Raw genomic sequence first — 27,643 nt, 5'->3', positions numbered from 1 at the left:
GTCCGCAGCTCCGGATCAGGCATCAGCAAAATTGATACTGATAATGTGGTTTGTATCATTTATACAAACCGATTTTTGTGTATGAGTGTGTAATAAATATTTTCACGATAACAAACTCTACCTTCCTTCATAACAGTACCTATCAACTATCAAAATCAATAGCACGTTTTTTTCTTAATAATTCACTGATACCTTAAGACCAAGTACCTGTCTAGAAGTTCTTTTACCAGACTTGGAAACTCCACTATGTTTTGATTTGATGTGATTAAATTACCAAACAGAGCACTCGCGGGAATGAGTGGCATTAATAAATTCTATTTATATACTTGTTCGTGTACACGCGACCTTTATATTGCTTTATGAAACCCGGTATAGAAGAGCATCCTTGGTGAAATGTGACGTGTGCGTTATGACTGAATGAAACTTGGATATAAACATATGTATGTATTTTTTAAAAGAGTAACGAATGGAGTTTCTTTCTCGTTCTTCTTCATTCGAAGCTACACTTTTTACAGTTACATGTTTCAAGTTAGATTCCCGAATCAGTGTTTAACGGTACGAGACCAATAATTTAAGTTACTTTTTTTTGAAAGGAAAATCATGCAATGGCTTCTCCCGCCTTAGGTGACACGGGAGGAGTGTCAGATTGTCAGATCCTAACTAACTAAAAACCACCCCGTTCCAGAGCCCCGGTACACCCATTAGGAAGTCCGTAGCTCCGAATCAGGCACCATACCTACTGGTGGTGGTCTGATGGCTCTTTGAGCCGCCATACGCACGTGAAACAAACCAAATAATTTTTATCAATATTCTAATCTAATTCTAATAGGTAAATCGGGACTAAACAAAAATAAAAATTATCATGGAATTCGCAAGTCCTGAAAGGAATCGTTTTATTATTGAACATGTACATAATTATTAAGAAAAAATCAGCGCAAAACGTAATTTCTTAGTAGATACTTACTGGTATAAAACATTGCATACCTACATAACAAACTCGCTTTTACCGATTTTCATTTCCTGCCAAGTCAAGCAAATAAGAATTTTATGTTTCTTTATGTTGAAACAAATCAAATTATCATTGGGGTCAGTTGTAAAATGGACCATAAAAACATGGGAATAAACGCTGTTTTCACAGCAAATATCAAATCATATTTCATTACTCCATCTTCCGTTTTGTAATGAGAAACTATAAAATAACAATTAGTGAAGTCGTTTCAAGAAGTACCGTATGGCGTGCAATTTCATCTTTTATGCGATATAAAATAGTCTTGTAACTTATAATAATAAGTGGTTGGTACATTTACAACTTTGCTTGGTCTGCTAGGACGGTGAAGTAGGTGCAAGTCTTAGGCTAAGGATCGCCAAGGAACAAATGTCCCACGAAATGTATCGGTGACATGTCAAGCGATGTCAGCTGTTGTCGCCTGACACATATAGCGACAACACGCGACTCATGTCCGTTGTCAATTTAGTTTTTTTTAACGTTGATTTTCTCCAGTATCATGGGTACATTTACAAACATACAAGTTCACATACACATGATACCTAGACCCGAAACCACAATTTGTGGATCACACAAAAAGTGGTTCCGTGCGGGAATCGAATCCGATGCACATTGCGTGGTAGCTGGTTGCCACTGTCACTACGCCAACCGTGCAGTCAAAATTGCTAAAGATGTTGAGTGAAGTCCAGCAACGTCGTACTACCTCACCAAACGTCGGTGGCAACACGAGACGCGCGATGTTGCCAGACATGTCGACCAAAGTCTGGCAACGTCGCGCTACTTCACCCAACCTCGCTGACGACATGTGTCGCAGGACAATTGCCCCAATGTATCCTTTATTGTTTCAGCAAATATTATGACATGATTTTATGTAAAACATTCCAATAATATAATAGAAATATCAAACCTATTAAGATTTCTACTTAAGGAAACTACAACAGTTGACCTATAAGGATAAATACTTCAGATTGACAGAAGAATATGGAAGGAAAACATCCCTTGACTTTTGTAAATATTCAGAATTCTTCGTAGTACTTGAATACACGTGCCGATGCCACAACTGTTTTCCTCAACGATTTTATTATTACCTAGAATGTTTATTTAGATCTTTAAGTTGGTACTTCACCTTGAAAATACAGATTTGATATCACAATCTTAGCTAATTAATACCTAAAGTAACTTGAAGGATTTGGAGAATTAATCTACTGTTTATAAAATACTAGCGACCTGTTCTAGCTTCGTCCGGGTGTTACTTCCCGACATTAGACTACACAGCTGGTGTAGTAGCTGGGCAACGTGTAGCGAGTTCGAGTCCCGCACAGAGCAACTTTTTGAGTAATTCGGGTCTGGGTGCAATATGTATATGAACTTGTATGTTTGTAAATGCACTTACGACGCAGGAGAGAATCCTAATATGCGACAACGTATTTTAAAAAAAAAATAACATTAGTCATTGTTTCATCATTATGAACAGGCCACAGTCGTGGCCTCTTCTACAAAAGACGAGTTTGCCATGATTTCCACGCTTTGCATTCGGGTTAACAGTTCGTTCGTCGGTATAACAGTATAAACGAATCAGGTTTATCAGACACCACTACTTAATCTAGATACTTAATCGGCTCTTACTACACCCTTGTAAAGAGTAGGAGTGCTCACATGTATTCTATTCTGCCGTCTTAGACTTAAGCTTAGGTTTTCTATGACTAATATAAAAATATCTCTTCCAGTTTCGACGTGCGGGGCCGTTCGTTCAACAAAGCACTGCAATGGTCGGACCCGCTGGCCTTCGGGCCGCGAGCCTACTTCGCAACAGTGGCCCGCCCAGCCGCGCTCACACTCGACACCGTCCAACTGGATGACGAAGGCATCTACCGATGTCGTGTCGACTTCAAGAACTCACCGACACGAAACTTCCAAATACGACTCTCTGTTATAGGTGAGTGATTTCAATATTGTATGTGTTTAGAATTTTTGGTTTGTGTGTTACGTTTTTTAGGGTGAATCGCTGATTCAAGTGTGATGAATTTTCGTTCAATGATAGTCCTATATAGTTACAAATAATAATAATGATATAAATGCCTTCCTATTTGATCGCCAAAACAAAACTTTCATTAAAGAATTACTCTATTAAATTACAGAAATGAATGCATCACATTTGTACAGTATGATTAAAATTCAAACCCATTTCAAAAGAACTCGTTCTTAAAATTAAAGTCTTTCACAGCTACTTGGTACTGGCGAAAAATAAATGAGCCACTTTGGAATATAAATAAAGTTCTTCGCAACAGACGTCTCTCAAGTAACTGCATCAAAACTCCGAATGCAAAATACATAAAACAAATCTAAATTGGAAATGTTGACATCAAGAAAATGTATCAGAAACGTGTTCACGGTTCGCGCACAAAAACAATTATTCCTCGTGTTAAAAACTACTTAAGCCAGTATAACTAACATTTTCAATTACCGTCTGAATATAATTGCCCCCTAACGAGTGAAACGGTTTCACAAATAACTCTGCCGCAAAACGTCGACCCTCGAAACTAGAATGGGAATCGCAGCAGATGTTCGCATTCCCACACTGAAAAACTTTAGCGCAAAATGTCTGCTCTATGCTGAAAATTTATAAGAGAACCTTATCTAAAAAGCCAGCCTTTCAGCGGCTTTCGCCAAGCGAGCGATGCAAAACAAAGCTTTGTTAGAGCTCCTTTGAATTTCGGTAAGGAAAATGAGAGGTTACACACGACCTCTACCCCGTCAAAGAAGCTCGGAGTGGTGTTATTACAATAATGTACTGCGATATCACGTTTGGAGTGGCGGCGGAGGCGCGGCGCGCGCTCAGCTGACGCGGGGCCGACGCCCGCGCTATCTCGCTGCTCCCCGAGCCCTCTGAATCACTGGCCTAGCCACAATAGTGCAGGCTTAGTCACCCTATTCTCAACTTTATTCTTTGTTCATCACTCCAATAGAAATGTAAACCCCTAATCAAAAGACCTATTCAAAGCAATTCAATACTTTCACATCTCACTGATTTGATTAATGATGTGCTATCTTCATTACTTTTCAAAAGAGATTTTTGTTTTAGCCAATTAATCGTGTTATTCATTTTTGCGCAAGTTTTTATTTGATATTCTCGTTTATTTTGTATATTGGTAAATCCGTGCAAAAAGTAAAGTGATTAACCGAGCTATGTGTGTGCCTGCCTACGTGTGTATCAGCCTATAGGCGGGCAAAACGCGGAATTGACTAACAAAGTGATTTTATTAACTCCACTGCCCTAGTACGGCGGCCGGCGTTGCCCGACCCGAGAATTTATTATACCTCCCTTATCTACATATGTTTATCGTGGAATTTTAAATTGTAAACGAGCTCCACTTGAAAATACCAGTTCAGTTTCCGCATGAATTTACGCTACATTTTGTTTGGCGCAACGTATATTTTGCATCAAATTATAATGACCACGATTCATTCGATTATGCGATTAAAATATCAAGTGCGTGCAAACCACAAATTATGACACTTATCAACGTTTTGAATGTTGGTCAATCAAGTTTATGAAATCCCAGCGTTCGTTTGGAGCTCATTCAAAAATCATTGCAGGTAGTAAAGTGGTCAGTAGAGCAATTGGTCAGTATGTGTACCTCTGGTTCATTAGTTAACGTTTAGCGAGCGGTGCAATTTATAAGGTCGGCGGTGTAATGTGTTTGTGTCTGTGTAGTACGCGGGCCGCGATCCACTTCCGTACGTAATTCTTTCCTCGGCCGGGTTTTGAGTTAAGTGAAGCAATATGTAACAGTTAAGTGGGGGTTGCAGCGGTGCTGTAATCGTAAGTCATCGCCTCAACGACCGCTGTGCCACGCCACGGTATTGCACAGCAAACCGATATTTCACACTGTTTAAACAAAGGCTCTTTACGACTTCAGATAACTACTTGAACACATGCATGTGCGAGTACGGTGATTACACGAGCAAAATGTCTGCTGAGCTGACTAGAATGTTAGGTCGGTAATGATGATTGTCTTGCCACGAACACTAATCTCCGGACTGTTCTCTGTTGCGGTCTACCAGAAGCACGACGTTCCGAGGACTCGGCTCATGATTGACAATCATAATTAAGAGAGCAATATCCTGTTTCATTCCACAGACCTCCGCCTAAATAATATTCAGATTAACAAAGTTAGAACCAGATACTCATAATAGCTGCGGGAGAATGGGGACAGAAAAGTTACTTACATTCTTACGAGAACTGAAAATAAATTCGTTCACAGAACACGGCCTAATGGAAGTAGAAATGTGCCTAATATTGTTCCGAAGTTTCGGCTTCTAGATCAAAGTTCCGGACAAAGAGCTTTTGAAGGTTATATAAAAAGGTAGCAGGCAGAGGAGACATTCCTTAGAGTTCAGAATACTTGTGTGCATTGTTTACTCCTGTTTTAATATAATACATTTTGTTACTTGCTATTTACCATGTAAATAGAGCCGTTGGTACTCATTACGAGTGCGTGAGACGGTTTATTGTTCCTTTGGTGTTATTACGACAACGCTAATGAGCATCCACTTAAAAGGAATCTTCCAAAAATTTGTTTGCGACTCGAGTATCTGGATCCGTCATATTTCGTGAGAGTAGCTGAGCACTCCCACAGAAACACGCCCAAGTTTCAACTTTGAGAAATGTGATTATGTAGCGAACTTTAAGTGAATTGCTTTACATGAACTTGTGAAACTTAATTGTTCTAATATAAACGGCTTAGCTGGTAACTTTGCTTTTGTACAATCTGACGGTGATACTTCGAGACAACTTACCCCATTTTTCATTTTAAACAAAAGTAGAAAGTGTATAAACAAGGGCTGTCCTAAAAACCCTTAATTTCGTTAACAATGAATGTTAACTAATGTAATACAATTAAAGCCGTATTGCAGAAAACTTGGGATTAGCAAAAGCGAAACTGAATATAACTTGGCAATTATTGCGATACGATATAGCGAAACCCTTTTGGAGAGCCTTCGAATTTCTGGAAAACTTCCTCGAGCCGATGTGGAGACGACAAGAATATAAAAAGCAGCCGCCTAGTCGCGGCCCGACGTGCGGAGAAAACGCCCGCCTGAATTAATAAGTACAACACGAAATTTGAATTTAATGAAACAAGTTAGAAGCAAGCAGCTGAGCGTATATCGATCTTACAAGAAATGTACCGACGAATAATTCGCGGCGTTACACGGCGTACCGAGGTGTCGTTCATATTTATGCTAATGCGAAAGTAGGTAGCGGGGTTTTAAAACTGTTTCCCTTTTTACTGGTTGCCATATAATTTGAGCCGTATACCCGACACGCTCCGATCGGCCATAAATTGTGGCTCGGCCATCAATCAAACATACCTACGTTTATGTCATACATATCAATATACTTGCGACAGCACTTCTCTTAGTACCTAATAAATGTCAGCGTACTACTCTTCCTAATTAGTGCTTTCTTGAGTAAATTAAATTAACGTAAAGGTTACATCCATTAACCTAACATTACTGTTATTATTTCACAACTGTTCCAACTGATCCAATGGATCAGTAAAGTCAAAGTCAAATCATGTATTCCAGTTAAACCATATGAAATGTCAACGAGTGACTCTCCGTCAATTAAGCTAGGTGTTAGTTCCAAACTATGGCTTCGAATAGAGAAGAACGAGCAAGGAACTCCATTTGCAACTCTTTTAAAAAGTGTATATGTTTACAATTTCTCTGATACATTTTTTAAATCAATAATTGTACATATATGTGAGAACAATGCAGAGACATAACAGCAGATCCATAAACAAAATTGCGTGGTTTTCTTTACTCTAAAATCAAATGTGAAGTATCGGTACATATGCCTATCTGACAATACTCCATTCTGGGCTTGACGACAAGAGTAGTAGTCGAGTAAAATATAAATAGTACAAGTAATGTTACTAAGTAACGTCAGTCCTAGTGACGTATTTAATGAAACTAGCCGTTACAAGCAAATGGTAAAGTTCAAATATTTTCAGCAGTAATATAAATAAGTAGTCAGCTTACATGAAATACTTCAGTCCGTAAAAAGCTCAGGTTTATTTTTACATTTGTGAAATAAATAGAATTTTGCTGTATCAAATTAATATAAATAGTTCTTACAGTTCCGAAATAACTTATTATAATATGTTAACATGTTATTATTACAACTTGACTATTATTGAACTCAACGACAATGTATTAAGTTCGATTCCCAAATGGAGCAAGTATTGAAATACAGTTAACCCTGTATACAATTTTAATTATAAGACAATCTGCCTCATGATGTCAATCTCTGTAATAATATCATATCTGCAAATGGCAAGCCTTTCGGTTTTCTACCAGAAAGATACATTTCAATGAGTGTGCCGTAGAATTGCACAACGTGATTCCCCCCAGTCCTTTCCATCACTGTACCACAAGACAATTGGCGAACCGCTTCATAGCAGATATCCCACCCACTCGCACGAAGCGCTTCGCTTTAAACTACCTTGTGCGAACTGCTTTTTTTTACGGGGGGGAAAATCATCCAATGACTTCTCCCGTCTTGGGTGTGCGAACTGCTAAGCAGTGGAATTCTTTACCAGAGTCTATGTTTCCTGAAGAATAAAACTTGAGTGTCTTCAAATTTGGTTGGTTGTAGATAGACGTGCTCCATCGTAGGCTACATCATCGCTTACCACCAGGCGAGATAGTGGCCAAACGTCGACCCATAATAATATACAAAAAATTCTTAACATTGTATTCTTAAATCAATTCTTCTGTCATAATCTCAGTACCACTTACTAAGTCACTTATTGCGAAACATTACCAAGAAAGAAAATAGAATCAAAGTAATGTATGAAATAATATCAACATATTAAGTCTGAGAGGTAGTGTTGGTTTTATTTATAGCACTGTAGTAAATGGATAGATTCTCGGCTTATTTTAGGTAGTGCTGAAACTCGAAAAATTATTTTATCTTACATACACTTCCATGATATCATACTTACACATCCATTTATCATACATACACTTCCATCATACAAGAACAAGAAAAGTCTTGTTCTTTTTTTATGGTATAAACCGGTATACGAGCAGACGGATCACCTGATGTTAAGCAATCAGGGCCGCCCATTGACACTCGCACTACGAGGGGCGTTACAAGTGCGTTGCTGGCATTTTGGGGGTTAGAAATTTAAGGGTTGTTGGGGATTCGGAGATTGGGTGAAATAGGGTAACCTCACTCACACAACCCGAACGTTGAGTCACGACGGGCTTCTCCCGCCTTGGATGAGGCGAAAGAGAGAGTGTCAGATTCTAACGGACTAAAAACCACCCCGTTCCTACGCCTGCTTTGAGGTACACCTAAGGGTACACCATACGGCTATTTTATAGCAGGTACACCTACGAGTCGTTTAATATAGCCTCCATAAAACAGGGATAGGACCGTAAACTCGCCATGGATTTTCAAACTGACAAATGACAGAAGTTTTTTTTCGAGATAGTAAGTAAGTTTATGCAGAGTTGAACTGTTATGATTAGTATAATCACACAATCCATGCCTTAGGAAGTCATAGGGACTGCCTAAAACTTAGTGATCAAATACTAAACTTACAAATACCCAGTCCCATAAAACGGCCAAATATATTTTATTTATCATAAAATATACGTAAGAACACAGTATAAATGTATGTAAGTATACTATCTACATCATATCTAGAGAACCTCTCAGCGTAACGATACCTAAACCATGTACAATACAGTGTACGTGGAAATTAGCCCCAGACACGACATGAGGGAAAAAAGAAAATCCTAGATACTTTTACCCCGAACACTACTCTTATATTCGAATATAGACTAAACATGATTTACGGGACAGGCGGCAGTATATGGTACAGCTGGTAACCCTACTATAAACGAGAACTATTTGTGTACAAATAGTGTTCTGCCGGCCGACGGCTCGACCCATCGACAGGCACTTTTACAACCGCTAGCGTGTTGTGGCTAATGCATAATTCAACAGCTATAATTTCAGCTGTAGTCTCAGCTATGCGATTTATCGTCGCATCAAACGCGTTATCGCACAACGGAGACCACGCGAATTGATCGTATCCAATGTTCCTTTATGATATATGAGTCGAAGTGGACAGGAGAACGAGCCGATTGTAAAACATTATTTATTGCTTGTAATCATAGTTAGACTTTATTTATCGTCTTGAGCACTTGTTATACTTATCAAACGGTGTTTGTTCGTAACTGCAAACAACAATTATTTAACTGTTAACAATCTGATACTATCTTTTACAAGCAAAGAATGTTACAAAGAAAACATCGCAGCAATTAATTAGGGCAATGATTCAAAAGCAAATTGGCTGGCAATAGTCTGCAAAACAAACGTCATATCGACGCCAACAGTCGTGTTTAATTGACGCCGTCGCCTATGAAATTCCGTTTAAATTGGATGTTGTTCTGTCGGCCAACGATTCCGCTATCGAGGACCAACTTGCCGAATGGTTGCCTCTATAGTGACTACTAACTAGCCAGGACGGGCAGCTGGCCGAATTCCGGCCGGCCGGGGCGCGGGGGACACTTTCGTTGCCAATAGTGGAAAGGGCCGTAATTCGGTTTTGCGGTGGTCCCTCTTAGTACGTGCTCTAGAACTATTGTTTTGTTTATACGACCGTAATTAGTGATGTTTGTCATGTTACGTTAGCGGTTTTTGAAGTGTTTATTTAGACGCACTACTGACCATTAATTTTGTTTAGCAAAATGTTAACACGTGGAGAATATAATAATAATAGCTTTACATGCGATTACGAGGGGTGCGTTGTTTTTTATGGTATAAGCCGGTAAACGAGCAGACGGATCACCTGATACACCTGACCTGTAAGCAATCGTTGCCGCCAATGGACATCCAAAACACCAGAGACGTTACAAGTGCTTTGCCGGCCTTTTGGGCGTTAGGAATTTAAGGATTGTTGGGGAATCGGAGATTGGGAAGGGGGTAAAATGGCCTCCGGCCGAGGCCGTGGTATCACCCCGCGGCCGGAATGATACCACGGCCTCACAGCCAGCCCATTCGTGCCGAAGCATGATTCTCCCACACTTGTACATTCTAAGAAACATTTTTACAAACTTTTATGTCCAAGTCTGAACAAGACTTGTGTTACGATTTACGGGCACGATCTTTGCTCGAGGGAAGACTCGGGTTTCCTCCATTTACATAGTGATCTTCTGTATTTTACACCGCTTACGTTTTACATAATATTGCGGTCATATTCCTTTGGAATAGCTGGGTGCCATATTTTACATTAAAACCAGTGGTCACGATAAGAATAAACGTTACTAGTGATATACAAGTTAGTTTTAAATTGTTCATTGTTTTGTATTAACTGTGTACTGAGTTACTAGGACAGGTGGTTATAAAGTATCTGCTTAGGTAACTTTTAATTTATTATTATTTTGCTAACGTTGTCCAACACTATGTTTTTTTCCTGTATCGTGGGTGCGTTTACAAACATACAATTTCACGTGCACATGACACCCAGACTCGAAACAAAACTTTGTGGATTAAACAAAGAATTGCTGCATGCGGGAATCGAGCCCGCTACGGTACACGTTGCGTGGCAGTCAGTTGCCTAGTCATTGCGACAACCGATCTTTATAAGCTTAAGTCATCAAAGACATTGACCGCTATAAAAAAAACCATTCTTCATTTCAGAATCGGTATTGATTTCATTGGCTATCAATCTTTTCTGTTTTAATAATATCAATAGCAAGCAACCTAATCTCCAATATACCAATACACAAATTACAAAAGCATCAAAGTAATTAGTAGTTTAGATTAACGTTAAATTTCACCACCCCTAACATCCATTTAGCGGACTACGCTTATCAATGGGGCATATCCCAAAATTCTTGGTCCCATGTTTTTGTAGCTTCGTGGACCCGGCTCAAAGTGCCGACGTTAGGGCGACTCCTATTGTTGACACGGTTGCATTATTCAATTGCCTGATAGCATATATTAGACGAGGTTGGTATGTAATACAAAGCGTTTACAAGTGATAGGGGACTCTTAGTCCCTGTATCGCTAAGTGGGGGCGCGCTTCTCCACAATCTTATTATAGGAGATGTGGCTACTGAGATTGTTTCTCTCATGTATATGTTGTGTTATGTTAATACTCTCTGTCTTCCATTTTTTGGGTCAGCCAAGCCTGAGTTAAAAGAGTTTTATATAAATACAGATGTGACTATCATTATTTTTTATTTATTTCTAAGACGTGATTATACATTTTTAAATATCACTATCCCTATTTCCCTTTGTATGCTTAAATCTTTAAACCACTCAACGGATTTTCATGCGGTTTTTTTTAATAGATAATGTGATTTAAGAGAAAGGTTTATATGTATAATACATTCATAATATATCACCATTGCGCCCATACGAAGCTGGGGCGGGTCGCTGGTTTAATTTTAAAAATACAATCTATCGAAAAACGTAGTGTTTTCAATATTTAGACATAAAACTCATAAAAGTATAGAAAACTAAGTTCTTTCTAATAACAGTAATGAATACTGTTACCTCATCAATTAGCTTTAGAAAATACTAATAACAATCTCGGCAGTCCATTTTCTTTTCTTTGTACCCACGGTATTCTATTTGCATATCCACGTAATGAGTATTCTTCCTTCATATATTGTCTATGGCTCATATTTGTGTCGTTTGTTTTACGTTTGCATTCGATTTTATTACCATTCCATATATTGTGGTCTTTGTATCGAATGTGAATGTATTATTAACATTTTTATAAAAGGTGATGTACGATCTTTAGTATGTGAACTTTGAGATAACATGTCATATTTTGTTTTTAAAAATGGTGTTAATTAGGTAAAATTAATATTTTTAAACGCCTTGCAATGCAAAACGCCAATGCAGCATTTATTTTATTTTCGACTTCTAAGTTCTTTATTCAAAATTTGTAATTTAATGTGCGGTGTATTTCTAAAATTGAAATGCTTCGTTCAAATAAAGCGAATAATATTCCGATTACGAATAAAATGTTGTTTTTTTTTTATTTAAAATCAAAACACAGACATTACATAATCTATCATGTTTCAAACTTTTGTTTTTAATTTCGCTTTGTTTCGTCTGTTTACAATTCAAAACTCAAGGCTCAAACAAACATAGTTTTGAGAACACGTCAAGTGTTCAAATTCCCAACGAAACTTCGCGTTTACTTACCAACAAGTCTTCCCATAATATAAAGTACGATGCGAAGTAAGACACTGGCTACAAAGTTCATTATCAAAAATTAATTCGAGTATGCTCGTACTTCCTCCTAATATTAATGGGTTTTATAAATTTTTAAACAAAACTCCGTCCAATTTTCCCGGTGCTTCCACACTCCTCATTGATTTTTAAAGAAGTATGTATAATTGAAGGTTAAAGGAAAATATTCGCACGTGTTTCTAGGGATTCATTAATAATAAATTAGATCATTAATTTTAATAATGCTCCACAGACAGTATAAGGTTTCATTGTAATTCTAAAAATATACGATGAAAAATAAATCATTACAATTATAATCATTCAAATATTAAATGTAAACCTCGTTGAATGAGTTCGCAAGTAAAAATAAACAAATAAGAATGGTATTCTATTTTTGAAATGTTACACAAAAATATTAATTTGGTTTCCAAAAAGGTTTTAAAAAAAGTACATGTTTATTTTATGTTCATTGGCTGTGTAGGTAGTTTCCGTTGCATTGTATTAGAAACATTAAAAAAAACAACATTTAGCGGGAACACGTTGCCATAACTGTCAAATTATGATTAAAAATACGAAAGTTAAAATTAATATTTATTTGCCTTTTTGTAAGATGCTGGATTAAATTCTCCACTCACTCTATTGTACATAGATATGTAAAATATGAATATTATCGTTTGTTGCAGTACCGCCACATCAGCTAATACTATACGATAAGTCCGGGAGGGACGTGTCCGGAGTCGTGGGACCTCTGGAAGAGGGCAACGAACTCGTCCTCGTCTGTGAGGTCAGAGGAGGTAAGATTATTGAACTATTTCACCATTTTCTAATACATAACCTATTTTATTTCCTTTGCGAATATTGTACGGCAATAATAGTATATTACTTTATGCATACCTAAATAACTTATTTGTTACAAATGGTTATTGAACATAAGTATTACCTATAACTGTGTACATCATTTTACGGAAACGGACTCTGTTAAACTATGTTTTTAAATGGAAAGATGCGTGCTATGGATGGCATACTCGAGCTGTGCATCGCTACTTCGCATCTTCATTGCACATCTTACATACACTTAGTATGGGTGGAAACAGTCACATAGTTAACTACAGCTATTACATCTTCGTAGCATATCTCCGGTGGAAAACCACCCTTATCCTTACATAGTTCTTACATAACACCTACCACAAAATAATCAATAGAAAGACACATTTCAAAAATCAAAATTTTAAAAATCCTTGAATCCTAACCAAATAAAATATTCAAATTAAACATTAATCTGTTATTGATATTCCTCTTGGGAGTCCTGAAAGTATCGACTTTCTAATTTCAATTATTTACAAATCGTAATGGATCACGTTATAGGGAAATCGTGAACTAAAAAAATGTTAAAGTACAACAGAATGAAATGGCGGCATAATTATACAAATGAAAATAAATTGTCCGTTTTTTTAATAGGGTAACGAGGAAATAGGTCACTAGTCGCTTCATCGTTAATGTTCTTCTAATTTATTATGGTGCAAACATTATTTTCTTGTATGGATACTCTTTGCTTGTAGTACGGGACGTTACTTTTAATTACGAGGCAATTAGATATTTTCTTTCATTATGTTATCATCATTGAACTGCCTTATTAGTTTTGTGGTAGCAAGCGCGATTTCCAAGCAAGCAAGTCTTTTTCGATTCGGTTATTTTTCCTAATCTTTTGGAGGATTAAAAGCGATGTCTATAATCGCTGAGCAACTGATATCAAAGCCCAAAAAAGTATAACAAGTCAGCAATGTCACGCTTTTTATACCCGAAGGGGTAAGCAGAGGTGCACATTACGGCACGTAATGCCGCTATACAATGTACACCCACGTTTCATCATTTGTGTTATAACTCCCATGTAATAGGGGGTGAGCCTATTGCCATATACCGGGCATAATTCCAGACTCCGTGATACTACTGAGAAATTTTTGAAATATCCAAAATAGCCCAGTAAAACTTTATCCAACCCGGGAATCGAACCCGAGACCCTTGGTTCAGCAGTTGCTCTTGCGACCACTGGACCAACGAGGCAGTATAACAAATCATACGTATAAAAATAGATAATCCAAAAAACACACATCAATGGACAAAAGCTAAATTTATACAAATCTGTGCGTCCATTTTGCATTATCATTTTATCTGTCGTCCTTTAGTTGACCTTACGTAAGCTGGGCCTTACCGTATCACTACACTTAGTATACAAGTCGTCTAACCTTTATGTCCTCTCTGTATGGTCCGTTTTCCCCGGCCCTTACATTGCTTTCAGCATTAAAAACTATCTCGTACACCCAGACCTTGACTTGAAATTTTGTCTGAAAGCGTGTGTCACGCAAAAAGTATAAAAGTTCTCGATGTATGTGTCTCCTATTCATTGTATTATTTTGTACGTAACTTATGTTACTGTTACAATTGTGGATGTTACGTGTTATTGTAATGTACACGTGATATGCCTGCCTGGTTAAATTGGTAAGGGTTGTTAAGAAAATTATTTATATCACAGAAAATATTAACTTCCCAAGTGGTGAAATGTAGATTTACTACCTTTATGAACTTTGGGGAAAACAAACGATAGCCCATGTAATGTTCAAACTAAGTTACGTAATGATCCTCGAACTCGTACAAGAGGGAATCTAAAACAACACAAGTAAACATCCCCCATAAATATGTGTTAAACATGATGTAAACCACACCACTGTACTATCACAAACATAAAACTATCAAAGTAAGTACATGTTCACAAATCACAGCAGTATCAGTCAAGGAATAAGCATAAGTTCTACCCCAAGTGGTAGATGAGAAATTAAAGCGATTACTTTGATATATCGCTCTTAAACTTACCGATAAGTCACTCTCGGAGAGATCGGCTCCAAATGGCACTCGGTGTAAAGTTATCCATCGCCTCAAGATACGCTGGGGGCAGGGGGAGATCGGGCACGAAATGGCGCCAAAACATTTTGCAAACTTTATATCAATTATCTTTGTAGCAATCTACGAACGAACCCTTATTATATTGAGCCTATTGTAATGGATTAATTAGCGTTGATTTCATCTTATTGTAATTATAATGTTTTTGTGAATGGGATTTTCTTCTTGAAGGTTGCCGTTGAAAGTTATATTAAAGTAGGTAAAACTCTTAGCTATACAGAAAAAACAAGGCATTGTTATGTTTAATACATCATTTGATGTTATTATATAAAACAGAAACACATAACCAGATACATAAGGATGCTTCTTTAAAAATTATATGATTGTCTCTATGTATCTTTTACTACCTTTTCGAGCAAAATTTCACGACAAATATAATAATCCTATGAAAAGTAAGATTAAGAAATATATTACTATATTTGTTATTTTATGTTATATTAAATTTAAATAATGAAACAGTATTTTTCTTCTAAATGAAATCATAAAGAACAAAAATCAGCCACATAAAGAAACATTCCTTTGTTGGCTGACGCTACCTTACACTTAGCTTCATTTTATTATTCGTATAAAAAGAGAAAGGACGAGACAGTACTTAGATAAATAAGTATATAAAACAAACAAAAGGAACTAAACAAATTGAAAGTAGCCTTTACTTGTACGGCACCAAAGAGAAACATGTCGATACTGACTTATTCATTTGATTGATTACGGAGTAATGTCATTTGTGTGTATGTAGGTATGGATGAAATTCGCTTGACATCTCAACTGGCCTTATGTTCAACAATATCTGACCGTTTCGTTTGAACTACTCAATGCATCTGAACAAGTAAAAAATATGCGTGGATTAAAAATAAAATCATAAAGTTTACGTTTTTTCCTAATCTCCTCAGTCATACGTTAATCATGAAAAGGTAGCACTTTTATGTATCTCTATATTCGGAATATGTAAAATATTTATTTTTAGAAAACAAATTATCAAATCATGTGTATTTGTCCACATAGGTAGAAACAGATGATACGTTTAATAATTAAAAAAATATATCTACGTGTTTTTCTAAAATAAATTATGTTACCGAATTACATCGAGTAAAAGTACGTTTAGTTTTCCAACGATAACAGACCACCTTACTATTAGTATAATAAAATTAAATTTCAGAAGTGTACCTAACTATTAAACTATAAATATTTACTTACCAACTTAAATCCTTGGTTGATCCCACAGACAAACTCTTTGTTGTTTTGTTTGCTATGAATTTAATTGTTTTATCGTCGATCAATAGATTTTAAAATCTATACAACATTATAACCCGTTGTTTGGTGTTCTGGCGTTTTCTGAACTAGGTTAAACTGTACTGAGTCTTAGTTAGATTAGATTAATGTCGATATTACACATGGGAAAGCCTAAAATCTCCAGTTTGGGCAAATTCTAAGTGTAGGAGAGCCATGTTTCGGCACGAATGGGCTGGCTCAACCGGAGTGATACCACGTCCGCACAGAAAACTGACATGAAACTACGTTTGCGTTGTGTGAATAATGGAGGCCCAATTACCTACTCCCTCCCCAATCTTCCCAATCCCCGATTCCTCAACAACCCTTAAATTCCTAAGCCCAAAAAGGTCGGCAATGCACTTGTAACGCCTCTGGTGTTTCGGGTGTCCATGGGCGGCGGTAATTGCTTACCATCAGGTGATCCGTTTGCTTGTTTACTCACTTATATCATAAAAGAATAAGGTATCTAACAAATTAGACTTCTTGACTACCGACGAACGTAGAATACACAAGCCTAGATCTGAGGCATATTTTAAAAACATAGTCACCTATCATGTCTCATCTAAATTAAGGTCAAATAGTATATTCAATCTTAGACTGTGTTTTTAATATTGTATCAGTTATAATAACCTAAAAACCCTAATTACATTTAAAGGTTATTCTTAGCTTCAATAAATCTAAGTATATTAAGTAAATTGATTGATTGATGGCTTTCTGATATTTAGAATTTATTACTTTGTTACTAAAATATTAGGAGATGTTCAATCATAATCATTTTAACGTTTAAACAAAAACAATATTGAGATATAAGAAAAATATATAATATAAGAAAATAATAAATCTTATATTGATGTTTACGTTCGATTTATCTTAGGTATAATATACTTTATGTTATAAGGGATAAAACTTAGGCATTTTGATTAGGAAAGTTTCAAGTACAAACTATAACTAAAGAAAGTAGCTTTTGAATAACTTATATCAACATGTTATCAAAATACAATCCGGAGTTGAAAATGATCTTACATAAATCGCAGTTAATCCTGTGAAGCGCCTAATGTTTCGAGACGGAATTATGCATAGCCCTTGGGATTAGCGGGTTGTCATCCCGTGTCGGCCCAAAACGACTCTGCTAGATCATTTTCATGGTCGAATGTGCGAACAAATAGATAAGCACACAAAATGGCTGCCCTAATGGAGTTTTGTTATTACTTTGCCTTTTATTACGAGTATGTAATGCCTGAATATATATTTCTTTGTAAGATAAATAGACATATATTGTACATACAACGGTATTACATATCTTTCCTACTACGAACATACTCTTTATATTTTTTATCATATTATATTGGCACAAGATATGCTGTGTACATCGTTTGTAATATAAGAGTAATCTTATATATATACATATAGAGCTGAAGAGTTAGTTTGTTTGAACGCGCTAATATACGGAACTACTAGTCCGAATTGAATTATACTTTTTGTCGGATAGTCCATTTATCGAGGAAGGTTATAGACTATAAAACACGCTGCGCAGCGGGTGAAATCGCGCGCAAGTAGCTAGTATCAACATGAGTGAAGAATCTTCAGTAGAAGAAAAGAATTGCATGTTTATGGTTGGTTAAACTAGAAAGCGTCTTTCTGAGAATTGAGATCTTTGAATAATATAGCCAATATTTCGTTTCTGAGAAATTGAACTTACGTTAATATTAAAAGTATGAGTATTCATTTTATTATTGAGTAACTGTCGTACTCAGAGACATTTAAGGATTACTTAAACTATTCCTTAGTAACGATTGTGTTCCGAAAACAATTACTAATGACTGAGTTAAGTAACCATTCAATGACTCTGAGTACGGTAGAATCCTCCTTCAATTGATGTCTGTGGAAGGATATGCGGAATTAAAATAAAATGCCCACCTTGCGGAAACAAGAGCAGTCGTTTTTATCGGTCGAGTAAAAAGTTTTATCATAACATTTACGGCGCTGAGAAAAGAAAGAAGGTCATAAATCAAAGGAGATACTAAAGTCAGAAGGTCTAATTTCGATTGGCTGACTGTAATGCCAGAGATTTTAGAGTACCAACACATGTACTAGTATTACGTATATTTATTTACTTATCTCTTAACTCTTTGTCTGCCTCTGCCTCTCTTCACTCTGGCCGAGTGCTCGCTAGTACGACTGCCAGGCATGGGTCTCGGTTTCGTTTCCCGCGCCAGACAAAGTGTATCTGGGTTTTTCAAAATATTTCAGTTATAACACGAAGTCTAAAATTTAGCTCGATAAGCAACCGTGGCTCTGCCTTCCCCTTTGGTGAAAAAAGGCGTGACGAAATGTATTATTTAGATATTTTCTATTAACTCGCAAAAATTCAAATTTCCAAAACAAGTACAAAATGTTTAAAGTTGTCACTATCTAAAGCTTTATATCCAAACAATCGTCAGGAGATTTATTTCATTCGTTGATAAAAAAATGTCATTGAGAAAACTAGATTCCATTCTGTCTTATGGACATCTAATCAACTAAACCGAAGACAAAGTCAGGGCCGAAGCTCCATCCCAAAAAAATCAATATAAGTTTCACCGTTTAATTTAGCTACACAGTAATAAAGCCTCGGAATCTCATTGTGCTCTTTTGTTTACGTACCCTTATTACCACAATACCTTGGTTCTACCGTCAGTACATCTCAATGTGCCGCTACCGAAGGGTCTGGCCAAGAAGTTCAGGAACAAGTAACTTTGGAAATAAGTGACGTGGAATGATCAATAGGGCGGGGGTCGGCCGCCACGATAACGTAATTACTGCCAAAGCCTCGCCCCACGACAGACGCCTTTACATTGTTTCTGGCCATAATCTATTGGCCTTTTTATGGGTTATTTTTCTTTTGTTGGGTGAACTAAGAAGGGAGAGCAATAGAGTTGTTCATAGCACGGACTTGTTCTTACTTCTGCATTGTCTTTCACAAGTCAAATAGATAAAAACTCTATTTAATCTTCATAGAAATGTTAGCAAAAACAAAAAAAATGTTACTTCATATTTCAAAAGAGAGAAACATTTCACCGAATACTTTACGTACAATTCTTCTTTATATCCATAAAAGATTTCCGTAAAATATTCTCCAATCGTAGTCAAAAGCGCATTGTTACTGCGCTCATAAAGAAAATACTCCTATTCCAAGAGATAGCTCTCAACAGTTCCACGACTTGTATTTCATGGCGCATTATGATGCATTTTTAACCTTTGTAGCTACGCTGCACGCTGTCACATAACACATATTTACGAGTAGAACTTTCTAGAGTTAGGGATGTGGAACCTAGGTCTCGTTAAACTTGCTAAGTTAGTTCTCACGTGCTGCGAATACCTTGAGTGACCTACAGGAGTATTGACCTGAATGGCGTACATTCTGCCTTCGTACAACTAAAGATTCTGACGAAACAATTACAAAGTCATCGTCGAGTGACGCACTGAAGCATAAATATCTATACTTTGAATGTTATATTGGTATCTAAGGCTCTCATAATATCAAAGTTCACGTTGGAATCGTAACAAATGTAGTACCTTTTAGATTTGCCTTTGTTTGAATATATTACTATTAAATTCTGTAATTCTGAAGTTTTGAATAGTGCTACCTCGGTTCAAAGCCTCATGAATATTATTGCCATAAAGGTAAATAGCTGCTGTTGAAAAAAGGTGTACCTAATAGTAGGTACTACGAGTTCATGATATGAAAAGAAAACTGGTTGTCTCGAGAAATGTTTCTCGTATTTTTGTTTCTTAAATCTCGGCTTATACGAAAGTCGTTTTTAAACAAACACAAACTGAGTCGCAGTGAAGTTGTGAAGCGTGCTCCAGTTATTAATAACTGGTCATGAAAAGTAATAGGACGATCAAGAAATATGTCCTCAAGCCATTCTCCGAGGCGCACTGGCAGAACTCCAAAGTTTGCGACACAACTTGCCTTTGCGCTGTACGTATGCAACTTCACATATAAACCGTGCAAGCTGCATTTTGGTCTGCGTATGAAGTTTTTTATTTACTTTGTGAAATTTATTTTATTGAATCAGTTACATATTCCTCACAAATTAAATATCTATCTACGTCTCTCTGTCTCTTACCTTATATTGAGACTTAATCAGTAGAGACCGAGTCAGAGGTTTAAAACCAGTAAATTCATTTACGTTATATGCAGTTACATGGTTGACTTTGGTTTTTGATTATTGGAGCATCATGAAACTCGTGTGTGAAGAAGTAAATAAATCATGTAACACTAAAGTGTTAATAGAAGGAAAACCTTCTATTCGAGAAAAAACAACGTACGTAATGATTTATCCTTAGTTGCGGACTGTCTAGCGGGTAACCGGTGCTCCGGCTCGAAAAACAGAAGTAGGAACGGGGTGGTTTTAGTCAGTAAGAGTCTGACACTCCTTCTCGCCTCGCCCAAGACGGGAGAAGACATTGGATGATTTTCCCCCTCAAAAAAAAACAGGATTTTTTCTCTTAATTCATATTTATGTCATATTCCATTTACTTAATAACTACCTTTTTCCACCAGGTCGTCCAGCACCCACAGTGATGTGGCTGATAGACGGTACTCCGGCACCTCAATACATTGGTGAGAAGACTGACACTCACGTGGTGGTGAACCGGTTAGAACTGCCCCATGTGAGGCGGACCCACCTGAACACGACCTTCAGGTGTCGCGCCTCCAACACCAACCTCGTCAGCCCGCAGGAGAAGACTGTTAGATTAGAGATGAACTGTGAGTATTAATTGAATATCTAACTTATGTCACTCTTTTTATAGTCCAAATTGCATTGTCTTAATGATATAGCCTGTGAAAATGTGTTAAAAAGTGAATTACCGGATAAGAAAAAATGTTTAGATACTTACTTACTACTAGTACACACTAGCATTATATAGGCAACAAGAGTAAAAGTTTTAAACTAAATCATAAGAAAAAGCTTTGTTACTGTTGTACTATACGTATACAAGTCATTTATAACTAAACACCAATTGTTTTCTGTTTGTGAGAACCAGGTTCTCACAAACAGAAAACTAAATATTTTGATACATATCAAACCATTAACAAGACTTGTAATGAATAATAAAACACGAGTCACTTTAGAAAATTAAAGACAGAAACAAAATAACAGAAATATAATTACTTAATCAAGAATATTGTAACCAATATGAATGAATAACATGCTGGACAAACGTTGACGTTGTCAAGCTTAGTTAATATTAGAAGGTGCTCACCACAAAGTTGCATGGAAATATGAAATGTTCCAACCGCACACAATGGATATATCTACTTGGACTCACTATCAACAGAGACCACAATTTATAAAGTTATGACGTACTGTGGTCAACACATCGACCACAGACCATTAAAATTTTACATGCCTCCGCTTTATGGAGCAAGAGACGAAAAAGTTCAACATTTTATTACGAAAATGCTTACTTTGTTTAGCCGTGCGTGTGGCCGCCGTCATTAGGTATCGTACAAACTTATCATAGAGGCTTTTTGTGTCGTTATAAAATGGAAGGACTAGACTGGTTTGTTTTTAATTGTCTGGGCCTGATTTTGATACATGTTTCATGCAAAAAGTTCGTAAATAGTCGTTTGTAATATTTGTGTCTGGATAATAAGTACCCTTACGCGATAAGAGAGAAACGTGGAATGTATAACAAAACAAAACAATTGTTATACATTATTAATGTATAATACTAATAATGTCGTCAATAAGTATAAAATGGCAATTAAATATATTTCATACATATCGACAATTGTTACTATTTATTTCGTAATTATTCTACTGTGATGTCTTCGCTTGGGTCCCATATTGTCGCGCACGTGTTGTATTCATAGTAAAAGTGATTCATAAGTATTAAATGAATGAGATTACGTACTTTATATGTAAAGTCCATTTAATATTGTTACCAAACAACAACCTGAAATTAACTTAATTTTACAACAGTTCACTGGAAATCGGCGACCGGCAAGTAGTAATTATACTCGATTCGAATTGAGAGTTCAAATAACACTTCCGTGAACACAAATTACCGTACGATTTCAACATTTTCTATTTATTATTTCAACACGAATTTCAAAGGAACTCCGTAGGCATTAGAAAACGATGAAATATCATATTTCCATTGACACAGAAATAAGGTGATTTACCATAAACTTGGGTTCCCTTTTAATCTTTAGGAGTGGAATTCTTTATCGAAGTCTGTGTTTCCTGATACGTATAACTTGGGTGTCTTCAAGCCCCGAGTGAATAGGTTGCTTATGGGCAGACGTGCTCCATCGTAGGCCGCATCATCACTTACCACCAGGCGAGATGGTGGCCAAACATCGACCCATCAAATATATATACTCTATTTTATACAAACTACGCACTAGAAAATATGGAACACACGTAACTGGTACGTTGTAATCTCCAAAACAAAGCTTCCAACACATCAAAATAAATATAGTAACAACAAATCTCCAACAACTTTTATCCGTGAACCGAGTTCAACTAAAATACTAAATTCACAAAATTTCAACCGAAAACGTCCCTAACATAGTATCTCTGAGTAAAAAAGTCGACCTCGTCGTACATTTTATATTTTTATTTGTAACTGTGAATAATTTTCGCAGTGCGGCCGACGTTGGTGGAGATATTAAGTAAACCGGTAACGTTATCGTCGGAACGGTACGTCACCCTGACGTGCGTGTCGGAGGGCAGCCGGCCGCCGGCGCAACTCACCTGGTACAAGGATAACAGAAAATTTAAAAGGGGAAAGGTAAGCACAAATTTTTGTAAAAGCTATATTGTTTACTGCCTCGTTGGCCGAGTGGTTGCAAGTGCGACTGCCGGTTAAGGTGAAGTATTGCTGGGTTTTTTTCGGTTTTTCGAAAATTTCTCAGTAGTAGCACGGAGTCTGGAAATGTGCCCGGTATATGGCAATAAGCTCACCACCTATTACATGGAACTTACAACATAACTTGTGAAGAGTGGGTGGGTGTACACAGTGGCATTACGTGCCATAATGTGCACCTCTGCCTACCCCTTCGGGGATTAAAGGCGTGACGATATGTATGTATATTGTTTACGTGACATACATTTTCATATTTTGCTAAGCATACTCCGATGATACCTAATTGCCTATCGTAAATCAATTAGGTTTTCCAGTAACTACGTAGGTAACTGATATTAGGTGTGTTACACGTGTAATAGAAAAATTGGGGTCACATATTTTGGAGGTGGTTCTTGTAAGTGAATTGATTATGTTGTTCATCGAGTAAGCAATTACTCATGTTTTGTTTTTGATAATCTTCAGAATATTTGAGTTAGTATTAACATAGCACATTGATCAACATGTGATTTGCCATTACGATGACAATTCAATTTCTATTTCAAATGGCGTTGTCGTATACTTTTGTCAAAGGTGAACTGATGCCAACCAATTTTTCCATCAACAATCTCACGCCTTTTATCCCCGAAGGTGTAGGTAGAGGTGTATCTGCAAATTACGGCAGGGTACGAAAAAAGCCCAGTAATACTTTTGTCCGACCTTGCGACCACTGGACCAACGAGGCAGTCGATTTTTCCATCATACCTAAACAGCGCACTTTCATAAACAATTCCGGACAATGTACCTATTCTATAAGTTATGCAAGTTGTCAGAAGTACGGGCTTACAACAACCTGTACCGACTTTTGTAGATGTTCGTGACAACTGAGACTGATGGCTCAACATGCTACGAGCATTCAAGGCACGGCAGAGTCACGGCATATTAGCCAATATTTCTATGAAGCTACTGTTCTAAGAACTATCGATTCATACAGTTTGATGTTCAGTCACAAAATTCTCTAGAATGTAATTAATATTCACACAAATAGTTAGTACTCTCTTAGAATTTGTGGGATAACAAACGTATCAAATAGAGCGTATTGTTATGTAATAATTTAAAAAGAAACAAGGTATAATTTTATTATAACTTTCGTGAGACATACTAATTCATTATTATGTTATCGGCTTACTCACGTAACTGTTTGACGAGAAACTCGACTGATTTCAAACCTATGAACTTCTATTCTAGCATGGCTTGAAACTAGTCAAGTTCCTCGTCAAACAGGTACGTAAGTAAGCCGATAACATAATAATTAAAAGGTATAATTTCAGAGACAACAAACATGAGAATTTGATTAAAATGGTCTTTAAATATGTTATCACCATCTAAAAATTATTATAACTTATGTTGTATTTTGTTCGTAGATAATAGAAGCCATGAACGAGACGTGGGTGAGCAGTCAGGTCCAGTTCATGCCTCTACCTGAAGATGACGGCGTGCAGCTCAAGTGTCAAGCTGACAACAACGCATTGCCTGGACAGAGTCTCGAAGACTCGTTCAAGCTTGATGTCGTTTGTAAGTACTAGTTGAATATTTTTCATAGGATTATGGATTACTCGTTTTATTTTTTCTAACATCCGAATATGAGTACTGTGATTTATATTATTGCCACCGCAAATGTAACCCTATTCTTAAAGTCGAAGAGTTTTCATTCTATTACCAAAGTTGGACTTACATACGTTACAATATCTTTGTGTTTTATTCTTATCTACCAATACATGACGAGTCTCTGTGTTCGATCTTTTCTGTGTTCTCCAAGGCAGTAAAAGATATAATATACAACATTATGTATTATTTTATAAATGAATTATGTAACAATCCGTAGGTATTTTCAAATACTCTCCAAAAATATCTACCAAAAAAAAACTAGTGATTTCGCTACAATCCAAACTTATAGAAGCGTGTGACCGCGAGAGAAATGTATTCTCTTTTACTGTCTCATCATATAGCATCCTTAATACACAAGCCTGATGGAGGGATTTCATAGCAAATGACACATTTTCCTGTCCATTTTCGTTCCACGCGTTTTGCCGCACCAATCCCTTAATCCGGCTCTGGCCTCTATGATACACATTATATGATATTACGTACGGTACGACATTTTCATAAATCAATTATATTAATTTACACTCGTATCTGTGTGAATGGATTTTGTTCTTATCGTCGCTAGTGTAATAGTGTTCTGTAGTTGGTTGGATTTGATAAAAAAAATATTATATTTTACTGTATTTAATTTGACATCTGTCTCTATTAATGCACAAACAGACCTATTGCATTGAGCCTATTACAATAGATTTAGCGCCTGTTTTACCATCTTCATTACATAAGTACCTGATAAACTTATGTGATAGATAATGCATAAAATTACGTTCTTAACTCCAAGTTAACTGATACATAGCGGCTATCCAGATATTGTGAAACAAGTCCTTATTAGTTTAACCAGGAAAATACTTTCTTGGATTACAAATCATAAAAAATTGTTGAACAGTTTAAGGTTAGTAGCCCAAATTACTTACAGATATACGCAATTATCACTCAGGAAAGTATTAAGTACCTACTTACTTTTCTAAAATCCAAATCTATGAAATAAAGTCATTTATTTGACATTTTTGCAGCAAAACTTGGTGTTTCTGATAGTGCTATCCGTTTATTTGCGAGTGTCGAGCCAAGTTTTTATTTGTTTCTATACTTATTCCTTTTATTTTAACGTTCAACGTTGAGAAGTTCACATACAGAGGGGAAACTTCGCCAGTTTTGTGAGTTTCCACTTTATAGGGATGAAAGAATGGCAATGTTTAAACACAAAGGAAATAGTCTCAAAATATGGAATGTGTTGTAATTCTTTGCATAAATCCACATTTTCCTTGCAAAGATAAAAATGTGTACAGTGCATAACTTAGAAAATGTTTAGAATTCTTATACTGTATGCTAGCTGATCTAGTTGTTGCAAAAGATGAGCGAAGGACTGTAGCTTCTAAGGACTTTCTTCGTGCTAATATTTTATAAGTTTGACAAAATATACTCAATCATGATCGTAAATTAACATTAATAAGATATTGACATAAGCTTTCAACTCACTTCTCTGGCCTTTGTCATTTATCTAAACCATGAAGCAAATACAAAGGGAAGATGTCATAACTGAATTTCCCTTTAACATAATGCGTGGCACTTCACGCACGCAACACAACAAACGACACCCCTCTCTATATTATCTATTGTACTTGCTTTATGATTTGTTTGTAAACCACCAAACTCGTTTGCCATCGCTTGATTAGTATATTCTGTCACATTTTTATACCTTGCTCTTCTTCCATGCTCCTTAAATTCTTTTAATAAGTCACCAATTAAACTGAAGCATGTTCACTTCCTTACGGTTCCCAATTACCATTACTCCTTAATTTGTTAAAACTCATTTCCTAAATGAATATGGCTGGAAAATAAGCTATAAAGGAGCTCTGTATAACCAGTTTGCACATATCCAACGTCGTTGCGTTTAATTATTATTGCTACTTAAGCATTTGCTTGGCCTAATGATACGTATGCCATCAAATCTGAACAAATTGTTCTTGTTACTCTCTGTAGCTGGATGTAAATTTTGATAACGCACTTCATTTTAGATCAGTTTTGTTAGATGTGCTTTTATACCAGATAGCAATCTTGTTATGAACAATTAGATAGTAGAGTTATAAACATTTTTAATGGCCTAACTGTGATTCTCAAACCGCCTACCACTCATGGGGATTCAGATGGGGCCCAGTAGGGCTAATTCCTGATCCGGAGCTGCGGACTTACCGGGGCTCCGGCTCGACAAGCAGGAGTAGGAACGGGGTAGTTTTTAGTCAGTAAGAGTCTGACACTCCCTCTCGCCTCGCTCTGGCAAGAGAAGTCATTGGATGATTTTCCCCCTTCAAAAAAAAACTTTTTATTATTATTGTAAACTTAAAATTATATGCATGCTGTGGTTGCCCATAATTGTAAATACAGATTAGCCTAAGATATTTTGCATATTACTGTATTTATGTTGGTGACACTTAATAAATAATTAGTAAAATTGAGAAATAGAGCAACAGCCTCAATATTTATTACTTTCCTACAGTTATGAAGACAAACGTCAAAGTGAAATCATTGAAGCATTGTTTCACTCTGAAAAGTTTACCTCAAGCAAAGTTTGACGCTTTGGAATTAGGATAAATTTTGCTAATTAGAATTGGTTTGTTAATTTTAAGTTTTTGTTATGTTGTAGC

The 27,643-nt window shown here is 36.5% G+C and overlaps 1 protein-coding gene across 5 annotated transcripts in view; it reads left to right on the top strand.

Annotated features, from left to right (window-relative positions):
- The window catches only part of LOC118275465 (hemicentin-1), an 84,964-nt gene that overhangs the window by 36,418 nt on the left and 20,903 nt on the right, over nt 1–27,643 (top strand). For all 5 annotated transcript variants that reach the window (XM_035593442.2, XM_035593440.2, XM_035593439.2 and 2 more), the window contains exons 4-8: nt 2,734–2,942; nt 12,959–13,069; nt 21,049–21,255; nt 23,143–23,288; nt 24,764–24,914. In XM_035593442.2, coding sequence (XP_035449335.2) covers nt 2,734–2,942; nt 12,959–13,069; nt 21,049–21,255; nt 23,143–23,288; nt 24,764–24,914 — 824 coding nt within the window. The remainder of the gene's footprint in view (nt 1–2,733; nt 2,943–12,958; nt 13,070–21,048; nt 21,256–23,142; nt 23,289–24,763; nt 24,915–27,643) is intronic.

Source organism: Spodoptera frugiperda, chromosome 8, assembly GCF_023101765.2.
Source record: "Spodoptera frugiperda isolate SF20-4 chromosome 8, AGI-APGP_CSIRO_Sfru_2.0, whole genome shotgun sequence".
NCBI classification, from domain to species: Eukaryota; Metazoa; Arthropoda; class Insecta; order Lepidoptera; family Noctuidae; genus Spodoptera; species Spodoptera frugiperda.
The sequence above is the reverse complement of the archived record's forward strand: the minus strand, read 5'-3'. Positions and strand labels throughout refer to the sequence as shown.